At 35.5% G+C, this 24,739-nt stretch overlaps 1 protein-coding gene and 1 pseudogene across 1 annotated transcript; both read left to right on the forward strand.

The window, feature by feature from the left end:
• The first annotated feature begins 683 nt into the window (after positions 1-683).
• LOC132112887 (xanthine dehydrogenase/oxidase-like) lies at positions 684-19,745 on the forward strand. Its single transcript, XM_059520599.1, has 36 exons — positions 684-901; positions 996-1,053; positions 2,287-2,383; positions 2,544-2,652; positions 2,848-2,974; positions 3,081-3,142; positions 3,598-3,675; positions 3,984-4,079; positions 4,196-4,337; positions 5,643-5,735; positions 5,926-6,077; positions 6,263-6,356; positions 6,837-6,946; positions 7,799-7,983; positions 8,069-8,243; positions 8,474-8,563; positions 10,051-10,220; positions 10,449-10,575; positions 11,989-12,111; positions 12,810-12,906; positions 13,156-13,280; positions 13,528-13,661; positions 13,778-13,865; positions 14,002-14,088; positions 14,213-14,404; positions 14,482-14,627; positions 15,439-15,520; positions 15,596-15,691; positions 15,772-15,900; positions 16,492-16,566; positions 16,655-16,707; positions 16,826-16,940; positions 17,072-17,137; positions 17,221-17,409; positions 17,491-17,658; positions 18,360-19,745. Exons 1-36 carry the CDS (start codon positions 821-823, stop codon positions 18,408-18,410), a joined length of 4,062 nt encoding a protein of 1,353 aa, XP_059376582.1. The 5' UTR covers positions 684-820; the 3' UTR covers positions 18,411-19,745.
• A 4,791-nt stretch (positions 19,746-24,536) lies between these two features.
• Positions 24,537-24,739, forward strand: part of LOC132112892 (Golgi resident protein GCP60-like) — a 5,345-nt pseudogene continuing 5,142 nt past the window's right edge.

A 24,739-nucleotide genomic window follows, 5' to 3' on the forward strand; every position in this document is an offset into this window, starting at 1 on the left:
CCTGCCACCAGAGATCACTCAAAGACCAACAAACACATTAGGCTACAATGTTTACAAAATTATAGTGTTTACAAAACTGACAAAAATATGTTTTTTATGTGCTTGTACAAATAATTGTTTCTTTTCTATTTGGTTTTCTCAAAAAAGTACATCCATCTCCTTTTTTCAGTTTCCTATTTAATCTCTCTCATATATGTTGCTGGCTCGTTAATATTCAACATACAATTACCATACTGGGCAGAAATGCAAATTTAAAAAGTACTATTATCTATTAAGTTCAGGATATCTCTGGTCTAAAAAGTTACTAGTAACTAAAAAATAAGTACTAGTTCCATTTTTTATTAACAAGAAGAGTATAATTAAAAACTAGTCACTACTGAAATAAGTACTAGTATAATGTTTAAGTACTAGTATCTAATGAATAAGTACTAGTTACTTTACAAAAGACACTAGTACCTAAAGAATAAGCACTGGTAGCTAAAGAATAAGCACTAGTACCTAATGAATAAGTATTAGTACTTAATGGAAAAGATACTAGTGTCTAATAAATAGTACTAGTAACATGAAAAAAGATACTAGTACGGCTTATAGATTAAATGTTACCCCAGCTTGCCATACATTTAATGTTTATTTTCGCAATGCTTATAAAACAGTCCCCTCCTGCAAGTTATTCTCCAAACAGCAGCAAGCGTGAGCTGATAAGAATCTGGTCACTTGACGCTGAGCTCAGAGGTCCAACACACTAACTCACTCGCTGCAGCGCTTATCTCCCTAATTTGATTTTAGGAACAGTGGGAATAAAAAATACAAATATAAAAAAATGTCGATCACAGTGGAAGAGATGAAAAACAAACTTCAGTCTCCAGGGGATGACCTTGTCTTCTTCGTTAATGGAAAAAAGGTAATCAGATGATTGAATAATTACACTGTTTAGTGTGTTTCACTACTGTTGCCGGTTTAGTCATAATGTGTTTTCCATTATTAATTCTGTGCAGATCACTGAGAAAAATGCAGAGCCTGAGAAAACACTCTTAACATATCTAAGGAGAAACTGTATCCTTTTGATCTTTTGAATATTAGACCATAACCACAACATTTATAAGACACTGATATTCCTGTCTTCTGAAAGGAATTGTTTGCTGTCTGCTGGGGTTTGGGTCACTTACTATTCATGAGGTTTGCTCAGTCAGGCAGTTAATTTCTTAATATTATATATAAGTAGTATACTGTATATAATTATTTTAATAATTCAATTAAATATTTCATGCTTTTTGCCTTTCTGTAAACCAAAAAAAAAAAAAAAGTCATGTACATGTAACATTTGTGTACTGGGTACAGACCTATTCTAGAAGGCTACAGAACATTTACAAAGGTAAAATAACAACTGAGTAATAATTATAAATAATAAATATATTTAATAATATAAAAGAATAATAATAAAAAAACTATAAACTGTTTAATTAATATTAAAAGATAATAAAAGATAGAAGATAGAGGTAACTGGCACAATCTTTCTGAGATAGGACCCAGATGCAGAATGAAAAGTGTACGAATTTGGCAAAACAGCAAGCACAAGTAAATAGAGGAGGCATGAAACAGTTCAACATCAGCTAAGAAAGACACAAAAATCAAAGACAGGCAAGTTGAGGAATGTTGATACTTGCCCTGGTTGCGTTCAGGTCACAGGCACTGAACCTGTTTGGATGCCAAGCAGGCAGGGAGAACACAAATACAAGATGAACTTGTCAACGTAGTCTGAGCTGGCATAACGACACACTGATGTAAAATATTCAACAGAATTATCATAGGGAATATATTTGCTTTTTGCCTTTCTGTAAACCAAAAAAAAAAAAAAATGTCATGTACATGTAACTAGTTTTATAAGTCCAACATTTGACCTGTTATACAAAAAAACTAAATGAACCATGAACCAACAAATATAAATTTTAAGAAGGGATTGGAAAAAATACTGGATAGAAATAAATAGAAATAGAAATATAAAGTGTGCACTTATAGTATGTATTTACAGTTGGTTAATCTTTGTTTTTATCCTCAGTGTTTTAAGACATTAATTATTTACACAACTGCTATGTGATGTCAAACGTGAGATTTACTGATCCAAGCAAGTCATTTTTGATTACAGAGAATGTCAGCTAGGTATTAACCATGAAATCATACATTGTCATTATTGTGTAGTTTGTCATTATTTTCTACACTGATTTGGGAACACTTACTTTTTCAGTGTGATTGTTTTCAAACTGTTTTCCTTAGTGTCACTGTTTACAGTGGGTCTGACGGGAACCAAACTGGGCTGTGCTGAAGGAGGTTGTGGAGCCTGCACTGTAATGGTGTCCAAATATCATCCACATCAAAACCGGATTATGTATCTTTTTATGCACTCACATCTTGCAATAAAGTGCATCGCCATCCTTAAAGCATGTCACAGGTTCATGGTAGCTGTTAATAATTTATATCTTATTAGTAAAGGATTCTGAATCATACGCCAGAGTTGTATAGTTATGTCCTTGATGCAAAGCTTTAAGTCACTATGCGGTCAATGCCTGTCTAGCTCCGCTATGCTCTTTGCATCACTGTGCAATAACAACCGTGGAGGGCATCGGCAGCGTGGCGAGCAAACTCCATCCTGTACAGGTCACAGATTTATTTTATTCTTTCAGAATTGCAGATAATAATGAAAAAAGCATATCACACTATAACATTAAAGGCATAATCTGTTTTGTCCTCCATTCATTACAGTTTTAACATTAGCTGATATATCACTTGATATGCTGGTGTCCTGTTCAATTGTGGTACAGTAGCTCTAACAACAATAATCTTTTTATCCAGGAGCGAATTGCAAAGGCTCATGGGTCACAGTGTGGGTTCTGCACTCCAGGAATTGTGATGTCTATGTATGCTCTTTTGAGAAACAACCCTCATCCCAGCATGCATGATATTCAGGAGGCTTTTCAAGGTATAGTAAGAGCATAGTTTCTGCATCTTGTTAAATTTGATACCTTAAGCAAATATATATGTATTTTCTGAATAAATCTTTTTGTTTTTAATTTGTTTGCACACAGGTAATTTATGTCGCTGTACTGGGTACAGACCTATTCTAGAAGGCTACAGAACATTTACAAAGGTAAAATAACAACTGAGTAATAATTATAAATAATAAATATATTTAATAATATAAAAGAATAATAATAATAAAAACTATAAACTGTTTAATTAATATTAAAAGATAGAAGATAGAGGTAACTAGCACAATCTTTCTGAGATAGGACCCAGATGCAGAATGAAAAGTGTATGAATTTGGCAAAACAGCAGGCACAAGTAAATAGAGGAGGCGTGAAACAGTTCAGCATCAGCTAAGAAAGACACAAAAATCAAAGACAGGCAAGTTGAGGAATGTTGATACTTGCCCTGGTTGCATTCAGGTCACAGGCACTGAACCTGTTTGGATGCCAAGCAGGCAGGGAGAACACAAATACAAGATGAACTTGTCAACGTAGTCTGAGCTGGCATAACGACACACTGATGTAAAATATTCAACAAAATTATCATAGGGAATATATTTTTGTCTATTAATTTCAGGATGGGGGATGCTGTGGTGCAAAAGGACAAAGTAATGGCTGCTGCATGACTAATGGACACACACAAGAGCATGTCAATGTGAGTAGAACAGATATCCAGACACCATGCTCTATTTTCTCTGAGTACAAACAAATTTTTGTCCTAAAGCCATGCCATTCATGATAAACATGTAGCATACTTGGATTGGAAATCAATGACATGGCAGTCATTGCTGTGTCATAGGAAACCAGTCACATGTGTGAACTGGCACTCATGAGCATGTGAGATCAAACCTACAGCCATGAAACAAAAAGTAGATGCTTCAAGATCACTGTTTTACAATCTCAGTACTGAATGTTATCTAAGGACTTTACAAATAATTCCGACATTTCTTTCTCTATGTTTAGGACAATTCAACACTTCCAGCTCAGAAACTGTATGACCAATCAGACTTTATGCCACTGGACCCGACACAAGAGATTATATTCCCGCCTGAGCTTATGGTGCGAATAAAATAGTCTTAACTGCATTGATTGACCATCGTAGTAAAAATAGTAAAAAGGAGATTACTGCATTAAATAGATGCATCAACACTGTAAGTTATATTTGTGCTCTACAGAGTTTAAGTAAACAGCCCCAGAGAGAATTGAGGTTTGTTGGGGAACGAGTGCTTTGGATTCAACCCTGCTCCCTTGAAGAACTCTTGGAACTGAAAGCGACTTATCCAAACGCTAAACTAGTGGTTGGGAACACAGAAGTTGGTGAGTCTTGCATACATTAATAGAATCACTCCAATAGTTTGTTTTTGGGCAGTCTAGACAAGGACTGCATCTGAAATGGCATACTCTAGTAAGAGTAGTTACTTCATTTGTCTAGTTTGCAACCATTAAAGGTAGGGTAGGCAATTTCAGAAAGGCTAGCAATAGCAAGCTAGCTTTGAAAGCATAAGATCGCACCTTCCCTGCAAATCACTCTCCAAAGCAACACCTCCTCCAAAGCACATGAATATGACCAGAGGCTAACCAGCGATACAATGAGAGACACTTTGATGGAGGGTGGAATGCAATGCTGTCAGATTACCTCATGTCATATTCACTGGTGAGAAAATATTGCATAATAACGTTATCCATTCTCGCTTAGTCTGCAATAGCGTAACGTAAGGTGCTGATGATGCGTCATGTCTGAATGTCTAAATACATACATTGACAAGCCTTTAAACTGAGGAATACTATTGGGTGAACGCTTTAAGGTCGTACACCTTCAACAGATGAAATAAATACATTTAGATCACTTAACTAAGTGATTGCTATTTATTAAGAGGCTTTCAACCAGCATAGCAAAAAATATATATTTTTTTAACCAAATCACCTGCCTTTAAAAAGTAGTATTAAAACTATTAAAAGTATGACATAAAATGCTTATTCATTCAGGGAAGAAAAAAACAAACAAGTAATTGAATCATTCACTCAACCATTAATTCAATCAGAAAGTAACTGTGTTGCTCAGTGACATGAAACAGTAGAATCAGTTTTGCTGATGAGGCAAAAATAGACAAAGTAACTTGCAATCATGGCTGTGTTCCACTCCACTTTTAGACACACATTCGTGAAATTCCCTAAACACTGGCTCACACTACAGGATTTTTTGCCCAATTTTAGCCTTGATTTCCCCCTCCCCAAACCAATCTATAATATATAAACATTACATTTATAACAGCCCAAGCATACAGTTTTAGAAATTTGTGCGGGAAAATGTAAACAATAAACAACTCCATAGCAGATTCTAAGTGATCAAGGGATTAGGACGTTCCGATTCAACCCAGTGCAAGGGTTCCGGCAGTAGTGGGCACTCATGCAACGAAATCAACATCTGAGTAAACGAAACGGAGGGAAGTTAGGAGTGAACGGCATTAAAAAAAAATAACTGAAACGCAGCCATTGTGTCTAAAAAGTAAGTATGTTGTTTACATATCATGAGTGAAAAACTTTGTTTTTCTTTGTGCAGTACTCAAAGACCATAATGCGGAATGCACAGCTGATTTTAATTGCCTTGAGTCTCTCCTCTAGGTGTTGAGATGAAGTTCAAAAACCTTCTTTACCCTGTGATTCTGGCCCCAGCTTTCATCCCAGAAATGAACATCATCCAAAACACACAGGATGGTAAGAGAGTCATACACCTAAAGGGATGCTGTCAGTGTATGTTGTTTGATGGTTTAAAGCAAATATTATTTTGTCAATAAATTGTTAGAACTGTATATGTTCAGTCTTCAATCTAGTCCTTTAGTGGCATTTCACTCCTTCGGTTAAGTAATAGTAGACAGTAAATCTTAGCTTGTTTTTTGGTTCACAGGCATTCAGGTTGGTGCATCAGTGACGTTGACTCTGCTGGGGGACGTGTTGCGTGCAGCGGTGAAGAAGCTGCCCGCTCATCAGACGGAGGTCTTTAAGGCTGTTCTTGAGCAGCTGCGTTGGTTTGCAGGACAGCAGATCCGTAATGTTGCGGTATGTCATGTCCCTGAAGACAAAAAGTGATATAATAATTAAGTTAATGGACTTAAAAAAAAAAGTTAATGTATGTTTGATTTAATGAAGTGCATAGCTTGAAAAATAAAACATAGAAGTGATTATGAATGATTAAAAGTAACATTTTCAGTTCCTTTCTGTGACTGTCATATTTATGCTTTCAGGCTGTTGGTGGCAATATTATGACAGCGAGTCCCATTTCAGACCTCAACCCAGTGTTTATGGCAGCCAGCTGCAAGCTAACGGTGATGTCAAAAGGTGCAACATTTATTTGTCCTGTTCAAGGATCAAAGGTTGTAGCATTTCTGATACAGAATACAGAGGCAGAGGAAATGTAGAGAAAACAGATGCAATCTCTAATGATATCCTATTCCATTAATGTGCAGTTAATTTACATATAGTTCTGCTGAATGAGTCTGAATATTATGTAATAGCTAGAAGTCTAAATTAGAGACACTTTTAAATAGTTGTATAGTTTCCCAGTGTTTTACAGCTGATTGGAAGATTGTGGTACGTAGTACAGGGGTTAAGGATACTGAAAGCTATGGTAAACCTTTCACAGTACAATTTATCAGTCTAGAAACATATACTGTAGGGTATTGACCTTGGGTATGTTTTATTGGCACTGTGTCCATGTACTTTGTTTTATACCAGCAGAGAACAGTTGATTAATGAATTACATTTTCAATATATGTTTTATGAACTATATAAAAAAAAATCTCTGTCTGATGTTTAAAGGGGAGAAACGTGTTCTTGAAATGGATGGCAAGTTCTTCCCTGGTTATAGAAAGACCATTCTGAAGCCAGAAGAGATTCTGTTGTCCATTGAGATTCCATACACAAGAAAGGTCTGCATTCAAAACATTCTGTGATTAAAATTACATTTTGATAATTTTTTCATAATATACTTACCAATTCATTAGACTTTCTTTCTCTCTTTCGAATACAAAAGAGATGTTGAATAATCTACTGGTTACTCTTTGCCATATAATGAAAGGGAATGGACATTCAGAATGTAATATTAGCAAAAAAAAGTGGCCCAAAAGACATGCATGTTATATTTCAGGTCGCCTGGATCCATATGATACCTGGCTTTGTGCAAAGAAAAAAATGGAATTTAAATTTTATTTAAATCTTCTTCTACATGTTCAAACTTGATGCATTACAAGAAATTCAAATGGGTTTAGGACAACATGATGGAGAGTAATGATGACAGAATTTGCTTTTTTGGGTGAACTACACTATGGTTTAAAGGTTTTAGGTCAGTAAGATTTTCTTTAAAATTAATACTTCTATTCATCAAAGATACATTAAATTGATCGAATGTTACAGTGAAGAGCTTTCCGTTAGAGAATCCTGAAAAAAAGAAAATAAGAAATGTTTCTTGAGCAGCAAATCAGCATATTAAAATTATTTCTTAAGGATCATGTGACACTAAGGATTGTGATCTACAATACAATCACAATAGAAAAAGATCTACAATAGAAAACAGATATTTTAAATTGGAATACTATTTCACAATATTACTGTTATACTGTATTTTTGATTTTAAAAAAGGTAGCCTCAATAAGCATAGAAGACTTCTTTCAAAAACATAAAAAAATCTTACTAACCAGCACTTTTTAACGGTGGTTGTGTATCATTCATATTTCACATGAAGTAGGTTAAATTTGGAGTCACTCTGTGCATTTGTGTTTTAGGGCCAGTACTTCTCAGCTTTCAAACAGTCTCCTCGCAAAGAGGATGACATTGCCATTGTCACATGTGGGATGAATGTATTCTTCAAGGAGCAGTCCAATATAGTGCAGAGTATCCGGATAAGCTATGGAGGAATGGCCCCTGTCACTGTCCTTGCCACGGCCACATGCAACAGGTTACTCAACAGGTAGAATTTCTGATATTCTTTTCTGACATTCAGCCTCATTCAAGAATCAAAGCATCAGTTTCACCCAATCTTTATTTGACTGAAGGCAATGGAATGAGGAGCTTCTAGAGGAAGCCTGCACGTCATTGGCTGAGGAGATGAGCCTGTCTCCTTCAGCTCCTGGTGGGATGGTGACATACAGACGCACACTGACTATCAGCCTCTTCTACAAGTTCTTCCTCAGTGTCCAACATAAGTTGTCTCTGGACCTGCTGAAGGAGGTATTCAATATTGTGTTTTGCACACTTACACAATCAAAAGTTTGAAAAATTCTACTTGGCTAGAAAAAATGTGCACTGGTAATTATTATTTTTTGCAATTTGCAGATGTGCTCAAAAGTTATTTTTGGACATTGATTCTACTCTTTATTGCTTTCTAACAGTCCAAGACTTTATGTTCTTGGTCACATGACTATTTTAAGGGTTAATTGAAAAATGTGTCAACTCTACAGGGTGTGACTGTGGAAGACATCCGACCCAAATATGCTACTGCTACTGAGCTCTTCCAGTTGGACTCACCATCCAGTGTACAGCTCTACCAGGTAAAAATGTATCAGTATTTAACAGCTTCATCTGTGCTTTATGTGTTGGCTGATAAATCATGTTCTGTCATGAAATTCTACATGACGCTGTCCGATAGGTGTAACTCAGTCAGACATAATGACATCAATTTAACATGGCACAGCTGATTGGTCCTTTTTTGTATCAGCAGCCAGTGAGCTTGCTGCTCAACATTCAAATACTTGGCTAGTGCTTGCTGTTGCAGCTGAAGCGTGCATCATAGTGATGGGAAGTTCAGTTCCTTTCCGCGAACCAGTTCTTTCGGACAGTTCGTTTCAATGAACCGATTCTAAAAACGGTTAATGGCGTCTTTTGCGATGATTTAATGACTATCGTCCCAGCCCAGGATGAAAATAAATGAAACATATTCAAATATATAAAGTCAGTAGTCATTGCTTCAGTCAGTTAAAACATCACCATGATCTGTCAAGTTTCTTAAAATTAGCATTAGCACAGAATCAGTTGTCCAACAGAAAATGTCACCGGCTGTCTTGACTGTTCAGCAGCTTCTCACTGAATCACACATGTGCAGTATCATCCGCTCATTGGTTCTCAAACCGGACGTGTCCGAAAGGAACAGTTCTCGGCCGGGTGTACCGGTGATCTCGAGAACGAGAACCACTCTAACCAGCACACTGCACACGCGTTCAGTATATCAGCTGCTCTGCTCGCGCTCATCATCAGTTCTATTTAAAACAAACTCATTGATGAACGTGTCATCATCTATAATTTCTAATTAATACATTCATCTTTTAAAAATAAAATGAGTTATGCATTAATTTGCTCCATCAGTTGTTCCAAAAACTGTAATGCAGTCGAGCCAAACACATCCTCATACAGTGACAGTAAGTTCTAATCCTTCTTTTCAATATGTTTTGTATCACACTTTCTGATGTTCAGCAAAATACTGAACATAACATGCTTTTTGTCCTCTTGAAAAATTAGACGCATGCATAGTATCATCAGCTCATTGGTTCTCAAATCGGACGTGTCCGAAAGCCGTTCCAACCAATTCTTGACTCAAGAATGAGAACCGCTCAAGCAGTGGGCTAGCTGCTGCTTTGCTCGTGCCCATCATCAGTTCTTTTTACACAGCAGTTCTGAGTCTGTGTACTGTTTGAGTAACTGAATAACTCAGGATATTGGTATATTTCAAATCAGAGGGAGTTTCAGACATGTTTATAATCCAAATAATTTGTGAATTAGTGCGTACTAGAGAGGCAAACCGTTTCAAACGATTCAGTTCGATTTGGTGAACTGGTTCGAGCGGTTCACTAAGAAGATCCGTTTAAATAGAACAATTAGTTCATGAACCGGACATCACTAGTGCTTCAGAAACCCTCCATCTTCCCCAGCTCCACCTGTATAGATCTGCGACAGGGTGATTCATGTATGCTATATAAAGTTTTTTTTTTTTATGGTTTTTTTTTTATATGTGCATAAAATAACTTTATTTCTTTGTTTGCAGGCAGTTCCCCCTGGTCATAATAGTGATGATGTGGTGGGGCAACCAATCATGCATCTCGCTGCGCTTAAGCAGGCCACAGGAGAAGCGATCTACTGTGACGACATCCCCTGTTATGAAAATGAGCTCCATTTGGTTTTGGTCACCAGTACTAAAGCTCATGCACTCATAAAGTTAGTTTAAAATAGCACACGTCATGTTTTGGAATGATTTATTGTTGAGTTAAAGCCAATTATATTACTTGTCATGTGCACATTGATGTTGTTAAAGTGAACCCACGTTCATTGTTTTTATGACTCACATGTCATAAAAAGGTTCAGTTCTGAACTATAGTGCTATATAATTACAATAATTACCCATGATTATGTGTTAACTAAGCATGAACGTGTTTCTCTTTGTAGATCCATTGATACCTCCGATGCAATGGCAGTTCCTGGAGTGGTTGCATTTATCTCTGCTAAAGACATAACAGGAAGTAACATGACAGGACCTATTGTTTATGACGAGACTGTTTTTGCAGATGATAAGGTGAATTTCCTGTGCAGTATTTCTAATGAGAGACCTTTTTAAACACACAGCTATTAAACTGTTTTTGCTTTTATATAGAAGTCCATTGTTAGTTATGATGCAGATTGGATTAGGCATAAGGCAACCATAACGCAAGGGCTTTTACATTTCTTTCACAAAACAGAGAGTATCATTTGGAAGCCATAGTATATGACGTCATGCATTTGTGACAGAAGTTTACTGATTCCCATGCAAAATGTATCTCACATGCATCTCACTTGATTGCAGAGTAGGCTATTCTATGACAAGGCGTTTTTCTACGGCATAATCATTTATTGATGCAGTTACACTTTAACATGCGCTTTCATGGTTGAGTGTCTTGGACATGGCACAGTCAAAATATAATCTTAATCTACTTTATAAAATGTCACACATTTGCAGCAAAGCCGTTTATTGCTGTTTCTTATGAAAGCCTGTTTCCATCTCTGAGTGAAAAAGTTAATTGCAAGAAAGTAAGAGAAATTAAGTTACTTTGTTACAAATATGACACATTGTGAGCTACTAAGTCTAATTTATGAGAAATTAGGTCACAGTTACGAAGAAATACATGTAAATTGGAATATATTTTACAATTACCTTTTTTTCTTCTGAGTTGGAAATGAGTTTAAATCACTTCTGTTTAAATTTATTTAAATCTTTCATATGTGGCATTGACTGTTATAAACTGCTGTTCAAAAGTTTGGGATCGGTAAGATTTTTATTTTTATTTATTTTTTGCTTTAAGAAACGAATTCAATAAAATCAATAAATGAATCGAAAGTGAAAGTACAGACTTTATTGTTGAATAAAAAAATCTATTAAGTAAGTAAAATACTTATTTTAGTAACATTAAATTATTTTAAACTCTTTATTTATCAAAGAATTATGAAATAATTATGTATCTCAGTCACTACAAATATGTTAAGCAGTACAGCTGTTTTTAATATTAATAGTATGTAAATGTAGTAAATGTTTCTTGAGCACCCAATCAGCATATTAGAATGATTTTATGTGACACTGATTTTGGAGTTATACAATTTAGCTTTTCATCACAGGAATAAATTATATATATATATATATATATATATATATATATATATATATATATATATATATATATATATATATATATATATATATATATATATATATATATATATATATATATATATTAAAATATAAACAGAGGTATTTATAATTGTAATAATATTTTCACAATATTACTTCTTCTTTTTTTACTTTATTAAATTAAAGCAGTTGTGATGAGGAAAATCATTCAAAAAAAAAATTCTGATTTCTATCATTATGATTGGAATGTGTGATGTGTCTCACATGCATATAATGTGTCGCATTTGTATACTCATGTAAAGTCCTCACACTGATCTTTCATGCTAGGTCACATGTGTTGGACATATAGTGGGGGCCTTTGTGGCAGACACACAGGCCCATGCTCAGAGAGCAGCCAAAGCTGTGAAGATCAGCTATGAGGAGCTGGAGCCTGTTATTGTCACCATTCAGGTCTGTATTTACTCCACATTCACATGTACTCTCACCAAAGCAAATAAAATCATCTAGCTATGCAACAATGGTTAATGTGTGGTGGACAGAACCCAAATGCAACACAGTCAGCAAGTTCTCAAAAAGGTCTTTATTTACAAAAAATGTGAAAAGCAACACAACAAGGGGTGCATCTGACCAGACTTTAGCCCACAGAGCTGAAAAATAAAAGACCTAGACAGGAAACAGAAGGGCACATGGCACACGGGGAAAGACATGACATGACAGAAGAGCACATGGCAAACGAACACCTACACAAATCAAACACTCAGAAAACAGAAAACAAGGCACGAGACAGACGAAAGTGCCTGGATGTCAGGATCCAGACACCAAAACCAAAGGAATTTACAGTTCACATAAATTTGTGTATTGAAAATTATACACAAAAGGTTTTAAAAAGATCAGACAGTGAAATTTAATCCTCACAGGACTGAAAATATGACCTACAACCAATTTTTGGTTTCAAAACCACAGATCTACAATATTATTGCAAAACATTTAGTGCTGTGCTCTGATCTTTCACCCCTGCTTAGTGGTTTTCCTGCTGTCATCATTACATAACAGGATTTTTCAAGGTTTTCAGGGAAACATCTTGTTTAAAATACACAACACAGAGATAAGCTTGACTGGTTCGCTAACAAATTTACTCTTTCAAACAGGATGCTATTGCCAACAAGTCCTTCTTTCAGCCGGTGAGAAGTATAGAGAGAGGAGATGTTGCTAGAGGTTTCAAAGACTCTGATCACATCCTGCACGGTACAACCTTGTTTTTATTTAAAATGATAAGGACACACTGCATTATGCCTCTTTGTGAAGAATGAAAGTTATCTAAAAAAGCTTCACGTTATTTAAAACCATGTTTTTTGTGAAACACACAGTCTGTACTTCTGTGGTGGATCTGTGGTTTTCTTCCTCACATTTACATTTACAGTATATCAATCGATTCTTGCTCAGACCTGTTCCTCTTTCATTTCATGAGCTGACACTAAATATGTGATTCTGCAGGTGAGATGCACATTGGGGGGCAGGAACAGTTTTATCTGGAGACTAACTGCACACTTGCTGTCCCTCGTGGAGAGGATGGAGAAATGGAGCTGTTTGTGTCCACACAGTCGGCCTCCAAGACTCAAGTAAACAAAAGAAATCACTCTCTGTAGGGGACTGGTCAAAGATCTTGATTTATATCCACATTCTCAATCAAAACAGAGTTGAAACTGCACAAGATAATGGTGATGGTGATGGTAGCTTGACAAAATTTTGAAATTTGAATTGTATCAGAAAATTGTAATGTTAACAGTATCTGAAATGTAAAAAAATGATGTGATATATAGTTGATTGTACTGTCCTAATGCAAATCATGTGATGTGTTTACCTCAGGCCCTAGTGGCTAAAGCTCTGGGAGTGTCTGCCAACCGCGTGGTGTGCCGTGTAAAGAGGATGGGAGGAGGATTTGGAGGGAAAGAGAGTCGGAGCACCATTCTGTCCACTGTGGTTGCTGTTGCCGCACATACGTATGAATATTTATAACACAACCTAATGGAACTGTATTGATGTTCCTATTTACATAAAGTGATGTTGTAAGTAGCAGTGTGAAGGGTAAATGTTTAGTTTGGCCTTTCTCTTTTAGGGTCAAGCGGCCAGTTCGCTGCATGCTAGATCGCGATGAGGACATGCTGGTCACAGGTGGTCGGCATCCATTCTTTGGACATTACAAGGTGAAAAATTTAGCAAATTAGACAGATATTGTCCTTTAGGTTCTTGCACACCACGATTGGGCGATTAAGTATAATGTCTGTACACTATTGTCCTCGTCCTTGCTAGACTATTCTCATACACTCTTGCTCTGTCTAGGTTGGGTTCATGAACAATGGAAGAGTGATGGCACTTGAAGTGACGCTCTACAGCAATGCAGGCAATTCACTGGACCTGTCATTGTCAGTGAGTAGGCATCTCAAAGTTTTGAAAATATGTCGCTCCCTGGTGGTCAATAAGACACATTACAATATTCTCTTGCTTGCTTATATTTTAAGCCTAAATGTGTGTCCTGTCTATCAATGCACAGATCCTGGAGAGGGCACTGTTCCACATGGATAACTCCTACAACATTCCTAACATCCGTACCACTGGTTACATGTGTAAAACTAACTTGCCGTCTAACTCAGCATTCAGAGGCTTTGGTGGGCCGCAGGGCATGATGATCACAGAGAGCTGGATGAGTGATGTGGCTTTGAGCTGTGGTCTGCCTGCAGAAGAGGTTCATACTCTCTCTCACAGTCCATAGTACACAAACATTAATGTCACATGTAACAGAACACTCTCTACTATTTCCAGGTGAGGAGGATGAACATGTACAAGGAGGGGGATTTCACACCCTTCAGTCAACGTCTGGACCATTTCACCATTGATCGCTGTTGGGAGGAGTGCATGCAGCTCTCAGACTTCCACAAGCGCAAGGATGCAGTGGAACAATACAACAGGTTAGAAATAATCATAAATACTGAGCTCATCAACGCAACCAAAAGCTTCTGCAGTTTAAAGAGGCGTATAGTAAGAAAACATGTTTTCTTTGTTATATTGAGTTTATTGATATAAATGTAGTGGAAATTATATTAACTTTTATACCTTTTACTGACATAATAAGATAGAAAAATAATAACAAAATGTATATAAATAGTTAATAATAATAAATAATCACTAACATAAATCTCTTTCTCTCCTTCAGTTTCTCTTTTATAAACAAATTCAGTTAATTGTATTGTTTTATTGTAATATTTAATACCAATATCATACACTGTACACTTTTCAATGTCACAAGAGCAGCGTCAGTATTGTTATTGTTAGTTAAATCAAAAAAAAAAAAATTTATTGGAAAAAGCAAATATGTATAAAAAAGGATGATAAAAAAGAAGTCTTAAAAGACAAAATAAGAATGTTGCATTGGCAATTAACTGAAAAACATAAGTTGAGGTTAAAGTATCAAAATGACAAACTAAAACTGAAATAAAAACAGAAATATATATATATTAAAAAATTACAAAAGCACATAACAAACTTACTAAAACTTAATCTAAAAATGAAATAGTATATTAAGAAATACTATAATAATATATATATATTATATATAATGTACATATAAATATATAATTGGCAGCATAAATTCTATAAGTCAGAGCCAGAGAGCCAGCACTTTATTGTTAGATTTTATTTGTATATTGTTATAAAAATGTTCTCAGTTTAGGTACTTGGGTAAGAACTGCTGTATGCTGTATTGCTGTACTTTCATTCCAGGCAGCATCGTTGGACCAAAAGAGGATTATCCATCATTCCCACCAAGTTTGGAATCAGCTTCACTGCAGTCTTCCTCAACCAGGTCAGCCCTTTTCCTCTCAGGCTCCAAATAATTATAAGAAAGAGATTATGTGTGTGATGGATATTTTTGATTCAGGCAGGAGCATTGGTACTTGTGTACTCAGATGGTTCGGTTTTACTAACTCATGGTGGAACAGAGATGGGACAAGGCCTGCACACTAAAATGGTCCAGGTAATGCAAACAAGACACAACAAAAATACTATATTAAATTGTTTGTCACAGCTGTTCATTTGAATTTTTGTGTTGTGCAGGTGGCCAGTAAAACTCTTGGAATCCCCTGCTCAAAGATTCACATCACAGAGACCAGCACTAACACAGTTCCCAACACCAGCCCTACAGCCGCCTCCGCCTCCTCCGATCTTAACGGCATGGCAATCTATGTAAGCCTCATGCAACAGATATTCATATTTATGTACACTACCGCTTAAAGGTTTGGGGTCAAGAAGTTTAACATTTATAGTAATTGATCAAAAGTGAAAGTAAAGACTTTTACTATGCTAGAAAAAAATCTATTTTAAATTAATGCTAAATCTTTTTAACTTTGTAGTCATCAAAAAATCCTGAAAAAAAAATGCGTTTCCACAAAAATATTAAAGTAACTGTTGTCAACATCTATTATAATTTAATAACTATTTAATATCAACAAATCGGCATATCGGAATGATTTCTGAAGAATCATGCTGCTGAAAACTGCTGAAAATTCAGCTTTGCCTTCAAAGGAATAAATAATATCTTAAAATATATTAAAATAAAAAATCAGTTATTTGAAATAGTAATAATATTTAACATTATTACTGTACTTTTTGACCACATGAATGCAGCCTTGGCGAGCAAAAGAGACTTCTTTCAAAAACACTTTTATCGACCCCAAAGTTCTGAACACTACTTTATGTCAGCAACTGAACTAATCCACAATATTTCAAATCAATATTTGTCAATAACACACAACAACACCCTAATTTTTTCCACAGAATGCTTGCCAGACATTACTACAGAGACTTCAACCTTACAAAGACAGAAACCCCAAAGGCTGCTGGGAGGATTGGGTCAGCATTAGTTTTTGTATTTAATTATTCATCAGATGTTTAATATGTTTACTGTATTTTATATATTACATTGTATTCACATTTGCAGGTGAAAGCAGCATATTTCGACAGAGTTAATTTGTCTGCCAATGGATTTTACAAGTATGTTCATTTCAGAATGGTTACTTCAGCTATATTGAATCAAATTTTAACACATTTTAATAAAAATGTCCTTTTTAGGAATTTAGGAATTATTATTCATTTTTGTTATATTTTATAGGACTCCAGATCTTGGCTATGATTTTGAAACAAATTCGGGAAGGCCATTTAACTACTTCAGTTATGGCGTGGCCGTCTCAGAGGTGGAGATAGACTGTCTAACTGGCAGTCATAAGGTAATGCCAGTGTGAAACATCTATTTGTTATATTCAAATACCAGTTTTACTGACAACAGGACAGCCGGTCTGCGTTATACATTATATATTTGAGATCCATACTTCAAAGTTAACTCTATCTCTCCTGTCAGAATCTTCATACATCCATAGTCATGGATGTGGGCTTGAGTTTAAATCCAGCGTTGGACATTGGACAGGTATTTCCTCCAAAAATGAAATAAAATGGATTACACCATTGTCAATTCATCTTAAATCTAACCAGATTTGTGGCTGTGTGCAGGTGGAGGGTGGGTTCATGCAAGGTTTAGGTCTGTTCACGCTGGAGGAACTACGCTACTCTCCTGATGGTTACCTGTATACTCGTGGACCTGGGATGTATAAGATTCCCGCTTTTGGGGATATTCCCATTGAATTAAAGGTCTCGCTGCTCAGAGATGCTCCTAATGAGAAGGCCATCTTCTCCTCAAAGGTTAGATGAACCACAACAACTAACTCCCCTGTAAGATCATAGTTTGAGTCTGTTAACTCTTATGGCTGTTTTTTTACTCAGGCTGTGGGTGAGCCTCCTCTCTTTCTGGCAGCCTCGGTTTTTTATGCAATTAAAGATGCCATCACAGCTGCCAGGGCTGAGTCCAATCTGACTGGACCTTTCAGACTGGACAGCCCTGCCACGCCTGAACGGATACGAAATGCTTGTGAAGACAAGTTTACTAAACTGGTATGTAGTAACTTTGACTGTTGGCTTCATATAATGCATAATTCCACACTGGCATCAGATCTGAACCATGGTCATTTCAGGTGCAGATATAAACATTTAAATCAAGTCAGATGTTGCCATTTGAACGTTTGGACTCGATTTTTATTTTTATTTTTTGACAAGGATGCATAAAACTGACCAGAAAGTGACAATAAAGATATTTCTAATGGTATAAAGGAATGAATCAAATAAATGCTATTTTTTTGAACTTGCTGTTCATCAAAGAATCCTGAAAAAATATTTCCACAAAAATATTAAGCAGCACAACTGTTAATAATGAGAAGAAAGGTACCTTATCATATTAGAATGATTTCTGAAGATCACGTGAAACTGAAGACTGGAGTAATGATGCTTTGCCGTCACTGGAATAAATTACATTTAAGGTATATTGAAATAGAAAATAGTCATTTTAAGTTGTAAGAATATTTCACAAGATTACTGTTTTTATAGTTTCTGATCAAATAAATGCAGCTTTGGTGAGAATGAGACTTCTGTCAAAAACTGAATCCAATGTTTTGAACGGTAGCATACATACAACTTCAGAATCAATTATGGCGTTCATGGAGCTGTTTGATGTGGTTTTATTGTTCGATATCATATCAGCTGCTTTTGACAGGGCCTACTGAAGTTTGTTGACCATTATATGTTTGCATTTATTTTAGTGTCCTCCTGCGGATCCTGGCACCTTTATTCCATGGGCAGTCCAGGTGTAAGACACAGCAAATCAAAATGGACTGTTTACTTTCTTTACGCACATTCATCATCTCATGTATGATTTATCTGTGCATGTATTCCAAAGAAAAAAAATTTATGTTGTTGTAATCTTTAAGCAAAATTCTGCTGGTCAGCACAGGTTGTTGGATAATGTTAGCTAAAGCCCCCCAAAAATTACATATTTGACCCACAAGCTACTTAATTCCTGATGGGTAAAATCAAGTCCTGCTCCACATTTTTTTTTAACATTCTGTTTCATTCTGGAATATGTTCATGAAAGTAAAATGGGTTGCAAATGGAAATTCATATTGATTTTTAAAAGTCCTCAAAGATTAAAATGCACAGCAGCAAAGGCACTGAGAGAAGAACATTAATTACCAAAGAAAAAGAAATTCTGAGAATTTTGTCGTGAACAGATTATACTGTGAAAACAAAAGCACTTGTGCTTTTTTGACCTCTGTGTGCTCTTAGTGAAACGTCCATTACAAATGTGACCCAGTACCACAAAATCAGTCCAAAGGGTAATTTTTCTAAATTGAAATGTATACATCATCCGAAGGCTGAATAAATAAGCTTTCCATTGATGTATGGTTTGTTAGGTTATGACAATATTTGGCCGAGATACAACTATTTGAAAATCTGGAATCTGAAGGTGCAAAAAATTGAAATATTGAAAAGAATTGCCTTTAAAGTTATCCAAATGAAGTCCTTAGCAATGCATGTTACTAATCAAAAATTAAGTTTTCATATATTTATGGTAGGAAATTTACAAAATATATTCATGAAATATGTTCTTAATATCCTAATCATTTTGGCATAAAAATTAAATCAATAATTTTCTCCCATACAATGTATTTTTGGCTATTGCTACAAATATATCGTGGTGGACTGGTTTTGTGGTTCAGGGTCACAATGATTTGTGCACAAAGTAATTTTATTATCTCATTGTTGAAATTATTAATTTATTTTGTAACTGAAGTTGCCTAATAATAGGAATAATAATACTGAGATGAAGTGAGTAGTATTTCTCAGGTCATGTGAACTCAATATGATATATAAGTCACTATAAATACAGTGCCTCTTTAAATAGTATTATTTAATACTACTATCATATATGTGACTTTTAGTTTACTTATGGAAATTGTATAAAATCATAGTTTATTCAAATCTAAATATTGCATTATTTATGAATCAGGTTAGACTACAGTGGTTGTCATATTAATGTCTCATGATTAAATTACTACTGTGCATATTCATACAGTTTGTTGAATCTTGTAACAAATTATAATTAATTATATATGTTTTTTTTTTCAGAACAACTCAATGTATTAAATAAAAGTGTTCTGACGTTTACATAAGACTGATACCTTATTAAGGTTTTAATGTTTGTCAATGAAAAGCTCCTAACTGAGAGTAACCCTGTGTTCTATTCTGGACGTTCTTTGTGTTTCATTACAATCACTTCATTGTAGCTGCAAAGGTTTCTGATGGCAGAAGAGGGCGCCCCCTCTGGAGTCTAAGGGTATTTTTGGGGCCTGGAGAAGTTTTGTCATGCCCTGACATTTGTGCTTTTTTCAGTTTCTTATAAATATCTAAATGGGTAAAGACTAATCTCACTGTAATCAGCACAAACTGGGCTGTAATAATATGTGAAATGCATGTATGTACATGATTGTGTTTTTGAGAAAAAAAATATTATGCGTGGTTAGTGAAAAACTAAAAATGTTAAAACGCTTGAATAAGGCAAAAAACACATAAAGAACAATGGTTCCCGGGATTTTTGAGAACTGGAGCTTTTAGCCTAGAATTTTTCTTTCTAAATGATGTGAAAATCATCTTGTTTACTCACTCACAGAAAACAATATATTGATTTAAATTTTCTAAGACACTTTTTATTGGTAAAAGTCATATGCGAGTAGGCGTCAACTACCATGAATATCATTGTGATTTACACCTGAGAAGACAAAGGGCCGCATAATGAGCTGCATAATGAGCCATTCAGTCATCTGTGCCACTGAGAGGAAGGAGTTACAAGAAAGAATGTGAAGACAAAATAAATCTATATAATTTTATGTTTGTAGTTTATTAAGAATATATTTAATTATCCCACAACATAATTTAATATCCACTTGGGGGAGCAGTTAAACAGTTTAGAAACAATCAAAGCTGACTTTCAAACAAATTGTTTGGCATGCTTACTCCAGTCACACAATCCTTCAGAAATCCTTTTAACAATCTTATTTTCTACAAAAAAAAAAAAAAAAAAAAACATTTGTTGTTATTATCATCATCATTATTATTAATGTTGAAAAGAGCTGAGAATATTTTTCTGGGTTTTTAGGGGGAATAAATTGAAAGAAAAGCATTGTTTTTACATTTGTTACAGTTATCTATTTGTTACATTTATATTATTTACATCAAGCTTTTGAAGGGTATAGTGTTGTATATTGTTATTGAAACTTCATAATGTTTCACTTGATTATACATTTAGTCAGGAATTATAGTTTGGAAAAAGTCTAACTAGTAAAACGTTTACACGTTATGTGAAAACTAGTACAAGTATATAAATAAATAAAAAGCCCTGAGCTTGACTGAGCCCTGCTCCCAATTTGTGGACTTTTTTATAAAACCTCCAGTGCGGCATCTCCCCTCTTTTATTGAAGACACTACTGATGTGCTATGTAAACTTATGAATATCACAAATGTCAAAAATTGTTATTTGGTGACTCTAGATGTAGCCTCCCTATATACCAATATTGACCACCAGGAAGGCCTATCAGCCTTACAACATTTTTTGTTACATAGGTCGGAGACATCACCACCCAACCATTTTTTACTTTCTCTCACAGAATGGATTTTACACAACAATGTATTCCTCTTCCAAGATGATTTCTTTAGACAGCTCAAGGGCACAACGATGGGTGCATGTTTTGCTCCTAATTACGCTAATTTATTTTTAGGTCACTGGGAAGAGCAATACATATATAATCGATCTAGTAACAAATTCTGTGACAAGATAGTATTTTGGGGACGCTTTATTGATGATATCCTCTTTGTTTGGTCTGGGAATGAGGAAGAACTTTTGCAGTTTCATGAGTATGTCAATACAACTAACCCTAACATAAAATTATCAATTGAACATTCAAAAACATCTATTAATTTTTTGGACTTGACTATCTCCATAGATGACAATAATCTTTTGCACACAACAATATATAGGAAAAGCACAGATAGAAACACTTTATTGAGGGCTGATAGCTTCCATCTAAGGAGCCTGAAAGATAACATTCCTTTTGGACAATTTCAGCGTCTTAGACGCATCTGCAATAATGACTCTGATTTCGAAATGCAGGCTCAAGATATGACATTAAGGTTCAGGGCTAGGGGCTACTCACCAATGACAATAGAAAAAGCAAAAATAAAAGCACGATCCACAACACGCTCTGATCTACTAAAGAAAAAAAAGCGGAGGAAAGACATGGCTAAAAACAACTCTAGACCTGTCTTTGTTACCCAATATAGTAGTAGTGCCTCTGAAATGAAACAAATAATTAAGTCCAATTGGGGGTTAATTCAAAGTGATTCTATTCTGAAAGACGTTTTTCCAGAGCCGCCGATGACTGTGTTCAAGAAGGCACCATCCATAAGGGACAAACTTGTAAGAAGTTACCTTCCAGGTCCTAGACAAAAAACATGGCTAGAAAAAGGGTTGTGGGGAACCTATAGGTGTGGATCTTGCAGTCATTGTGAGGGTGTCATTCAAAGTAAGACTTTTTGTGATCTGAGAACGCAGAGAGAATTTAAGACTAATGGTTTTATTAACTGCAACTCTGAATATGTGGTCTACCGCCTACAATGCCCATGTGGGTGTTTCTATGTGGGCAGAACTAAAAGAAAACTAAAAGAGCGGTTCTATGAACACAAATACGCAATTCGAGTCAATAACGAAGATTACCCTATGGCCAAACATTATAAAGAAATACACCATAGTGACCCTTCATCTTTGAGAATTCAGGGAATTGAAATTATTAAAAAATCAATACGTGGAGGGGATATTTTAAAACAGTTATTGCAGCGTGAAACCTTTTGGATATGGAGTTTTAAAGCAATGGACTATCCAGGATTAAATGAGGAGATAGATTATAGACCTTTTCTGTGATTTTGGAACATTGTTCTTTCCTGTGATTACTCACTTTTCATATGTATTGTATATGTATATGTGTATGCATTTGTATGCATGAATGTGTATACATGAATATATGCATGCTACCTGTTGCTTGTGTTGAGAATCAGGTGGGAGGCGTGCCCTAGTAATATATTGCATGAATATATATGCATGCTGCTGCTTCTTTGTTTAGTATTGTGACCAATAGCTTCTGTGTTGAGAACCATGTGAGAGGTATGCATGAATGTATATGCATGTTATCTGTTGCCTGTGTTTCTGTTTATTATTGTGACTAATAGCTTTAGTGCTGAGAACCGTGTGAGAGGCGTGTCCTAGCAATTACCTGCAGACCTTCAACATTGATTGTCAGCACCTGTGTGTTTGCTTCTACCTGTGTGTCTTTATCATTATAAGATTAGTTTTTTTATCTGCTTCACTATGCCCTGAAGAAGGCCTCATGCCGCTACGCGTGGGCATTTTAAAGTTGTCCATTTAGGACATGTCATTTTCTCATTAAAGACATTTTAATTAAGGAGTGCCTCGGCTATCAGAGATTTCTTTTCTCTACACTGCCTTTTTAAATAAAAAGAGACTTACTCATGTTTATGATCTCTGCTGAATAAAGTGCTTCATTTTTTTTTCTGAGGAAATCCATTTCTCAAATCCTCAACCACATCACATCTTTTTGGGGTGAATTATGTGTTATTCCTCTCATCGCGAAGCAAACAGTAAAATAAAAAAAACTTGAACAGTCTTGCTGCTTTTTCTTCTGTTATGGGCGTATTCAAGCTGCGCGCTTCAGTTTGAATCTGAATAGCGCGTTCGGCGCGGGGGCGTGGTCACATTAGATATAATGAAGGGAGACATGAAAAACAGACATCGCGTTGTTTTCATATGGATTACTTTATCACAGAATATCTGTTTTCGGCACTTGTTTAGTTTAAAAATACACATGTCAAGCTTTCTATAGATATCTCTCTCATGTATTTTCGTTGAGTATTCACGGAGTTACAGTTCATTTAAATGACGTGTTTGTAAAAGAAGATCAGCGCTGACAAAGGCTGCAGACAGCGCACCTTGTTTGTTGTCTTTATTTTGTAAGTGCACAAAGTTTTGTTGTTATTATGTCTGTATCCAAAAAAAAGTAGACCCTTTACAGATTCGATTGATGTATTATGTATTTTATCTGTACGATTAAAACTGAAAGTGTAATTTAAGTTCTTTTCGGGGTTATCAGGAGAAAATGACTCAAAACGCGTATCCGCGTTAATCGACTTGAGAGGGTTTTAAAAGCAAAGGAGAGGACTAAATCCTGAATTTACACAAAAGAGGATTGCTGTTGCTGCAAAATCACAGGACAAAAGCTTGAAACTGCCATAAAATTTACAGATCCATCTTGTGTCTTCTCTTAAATAACATGACGGACTGGAAGCCCTGGTTTCTGTCAAGATTCTGGACTTTCCAGTTTTTCAAGAGGTTTCTTGGACTTGTTTAACATAGCCTACAATGGTTGTATCAGTATTGTCGTTGTAATTAGCTGAGATTTACTTTAATCTGATGTTTAGTAAAAATGCATTTACATTTTTTTGTTGTTTTTTAGCACAAATAAATATCAGTTGAAAATTAACATTAAAGATGAAAATGTTAAAAAGCGAGAGAGTTCTTATGCTTTGTGTGAAAAACGTGAAAATTTTATATTTTCGCATATTTCATATGAAAATCTGAAAAAAATAAGTGGAATCCCAGCAATTAATATCAATGCGTGACCAGAAGACCGTAACAGTTCCTCAAGTATCTCATAATTCTTTCAAAATTGCTTTGAAGGGAAACGTGGTTCAGTTTACTACCTGCAATTCGACTTGTTTATTCAGGTCGTCTTGCGCATTCTGCACACAGGTACTGTGTCAAAGTGCCATTTTAGCATTAAACCAAATGCAAGACTCGTCAGAGAACATATCGGGTTTTACCTGCGCAGTAACAGACGTAACTAAAAAAGCGAATGCTGTTTAAATTATTTGAAAATAACACAAATATCCGGGATTTCCGGTGGGAATATACGGAAGAGAGGTGTTCTGAGCGCTACGTGGCCACAGTCTATGGTGGCCACCTGTGACAGCAGCATCGGTTGCAGCAGCTCGTGCTGACAGTCTGACATGATGGAGT

The sequence above is a fragment of the Carassius carassius genome, chromosome 32, assembly GCF_963082965.1.
Source record: "Carassius carassius chromosome 32, fCarCar2.1, whole genome shotgun sequence".
NCBI classification, from domain to species: domain Eukaryota; kingdom Metazoa; phylum Chordata; class Actinopteri; order Cypriniformes; family Cyprinidae; genus Carassius; species Carassius carassius.

Coding starts and splice junctions, on each gene's coding strand:
- LOC132112887 (XM_059520599.1), top strand. CDS start 821: ATGTCGATCACAGTGGAAGAGATGAAAAACAAACTTCAGTCTCCAGGG. Junction 2,975..3,080: donor TATTCAGGAGGCTTTTCAAG/GTATAGTAAGAG, acceptor GTTTGCACACAG/GTAATTTATGTCGCTGTACT. Junction 15,692..15,771: donor TGCACACTAAAATGGTCCAG/GTAATGCAAACA, acceptor TGTGTTGTGCAG/GTGGCCAGTAAAACTCTTGG.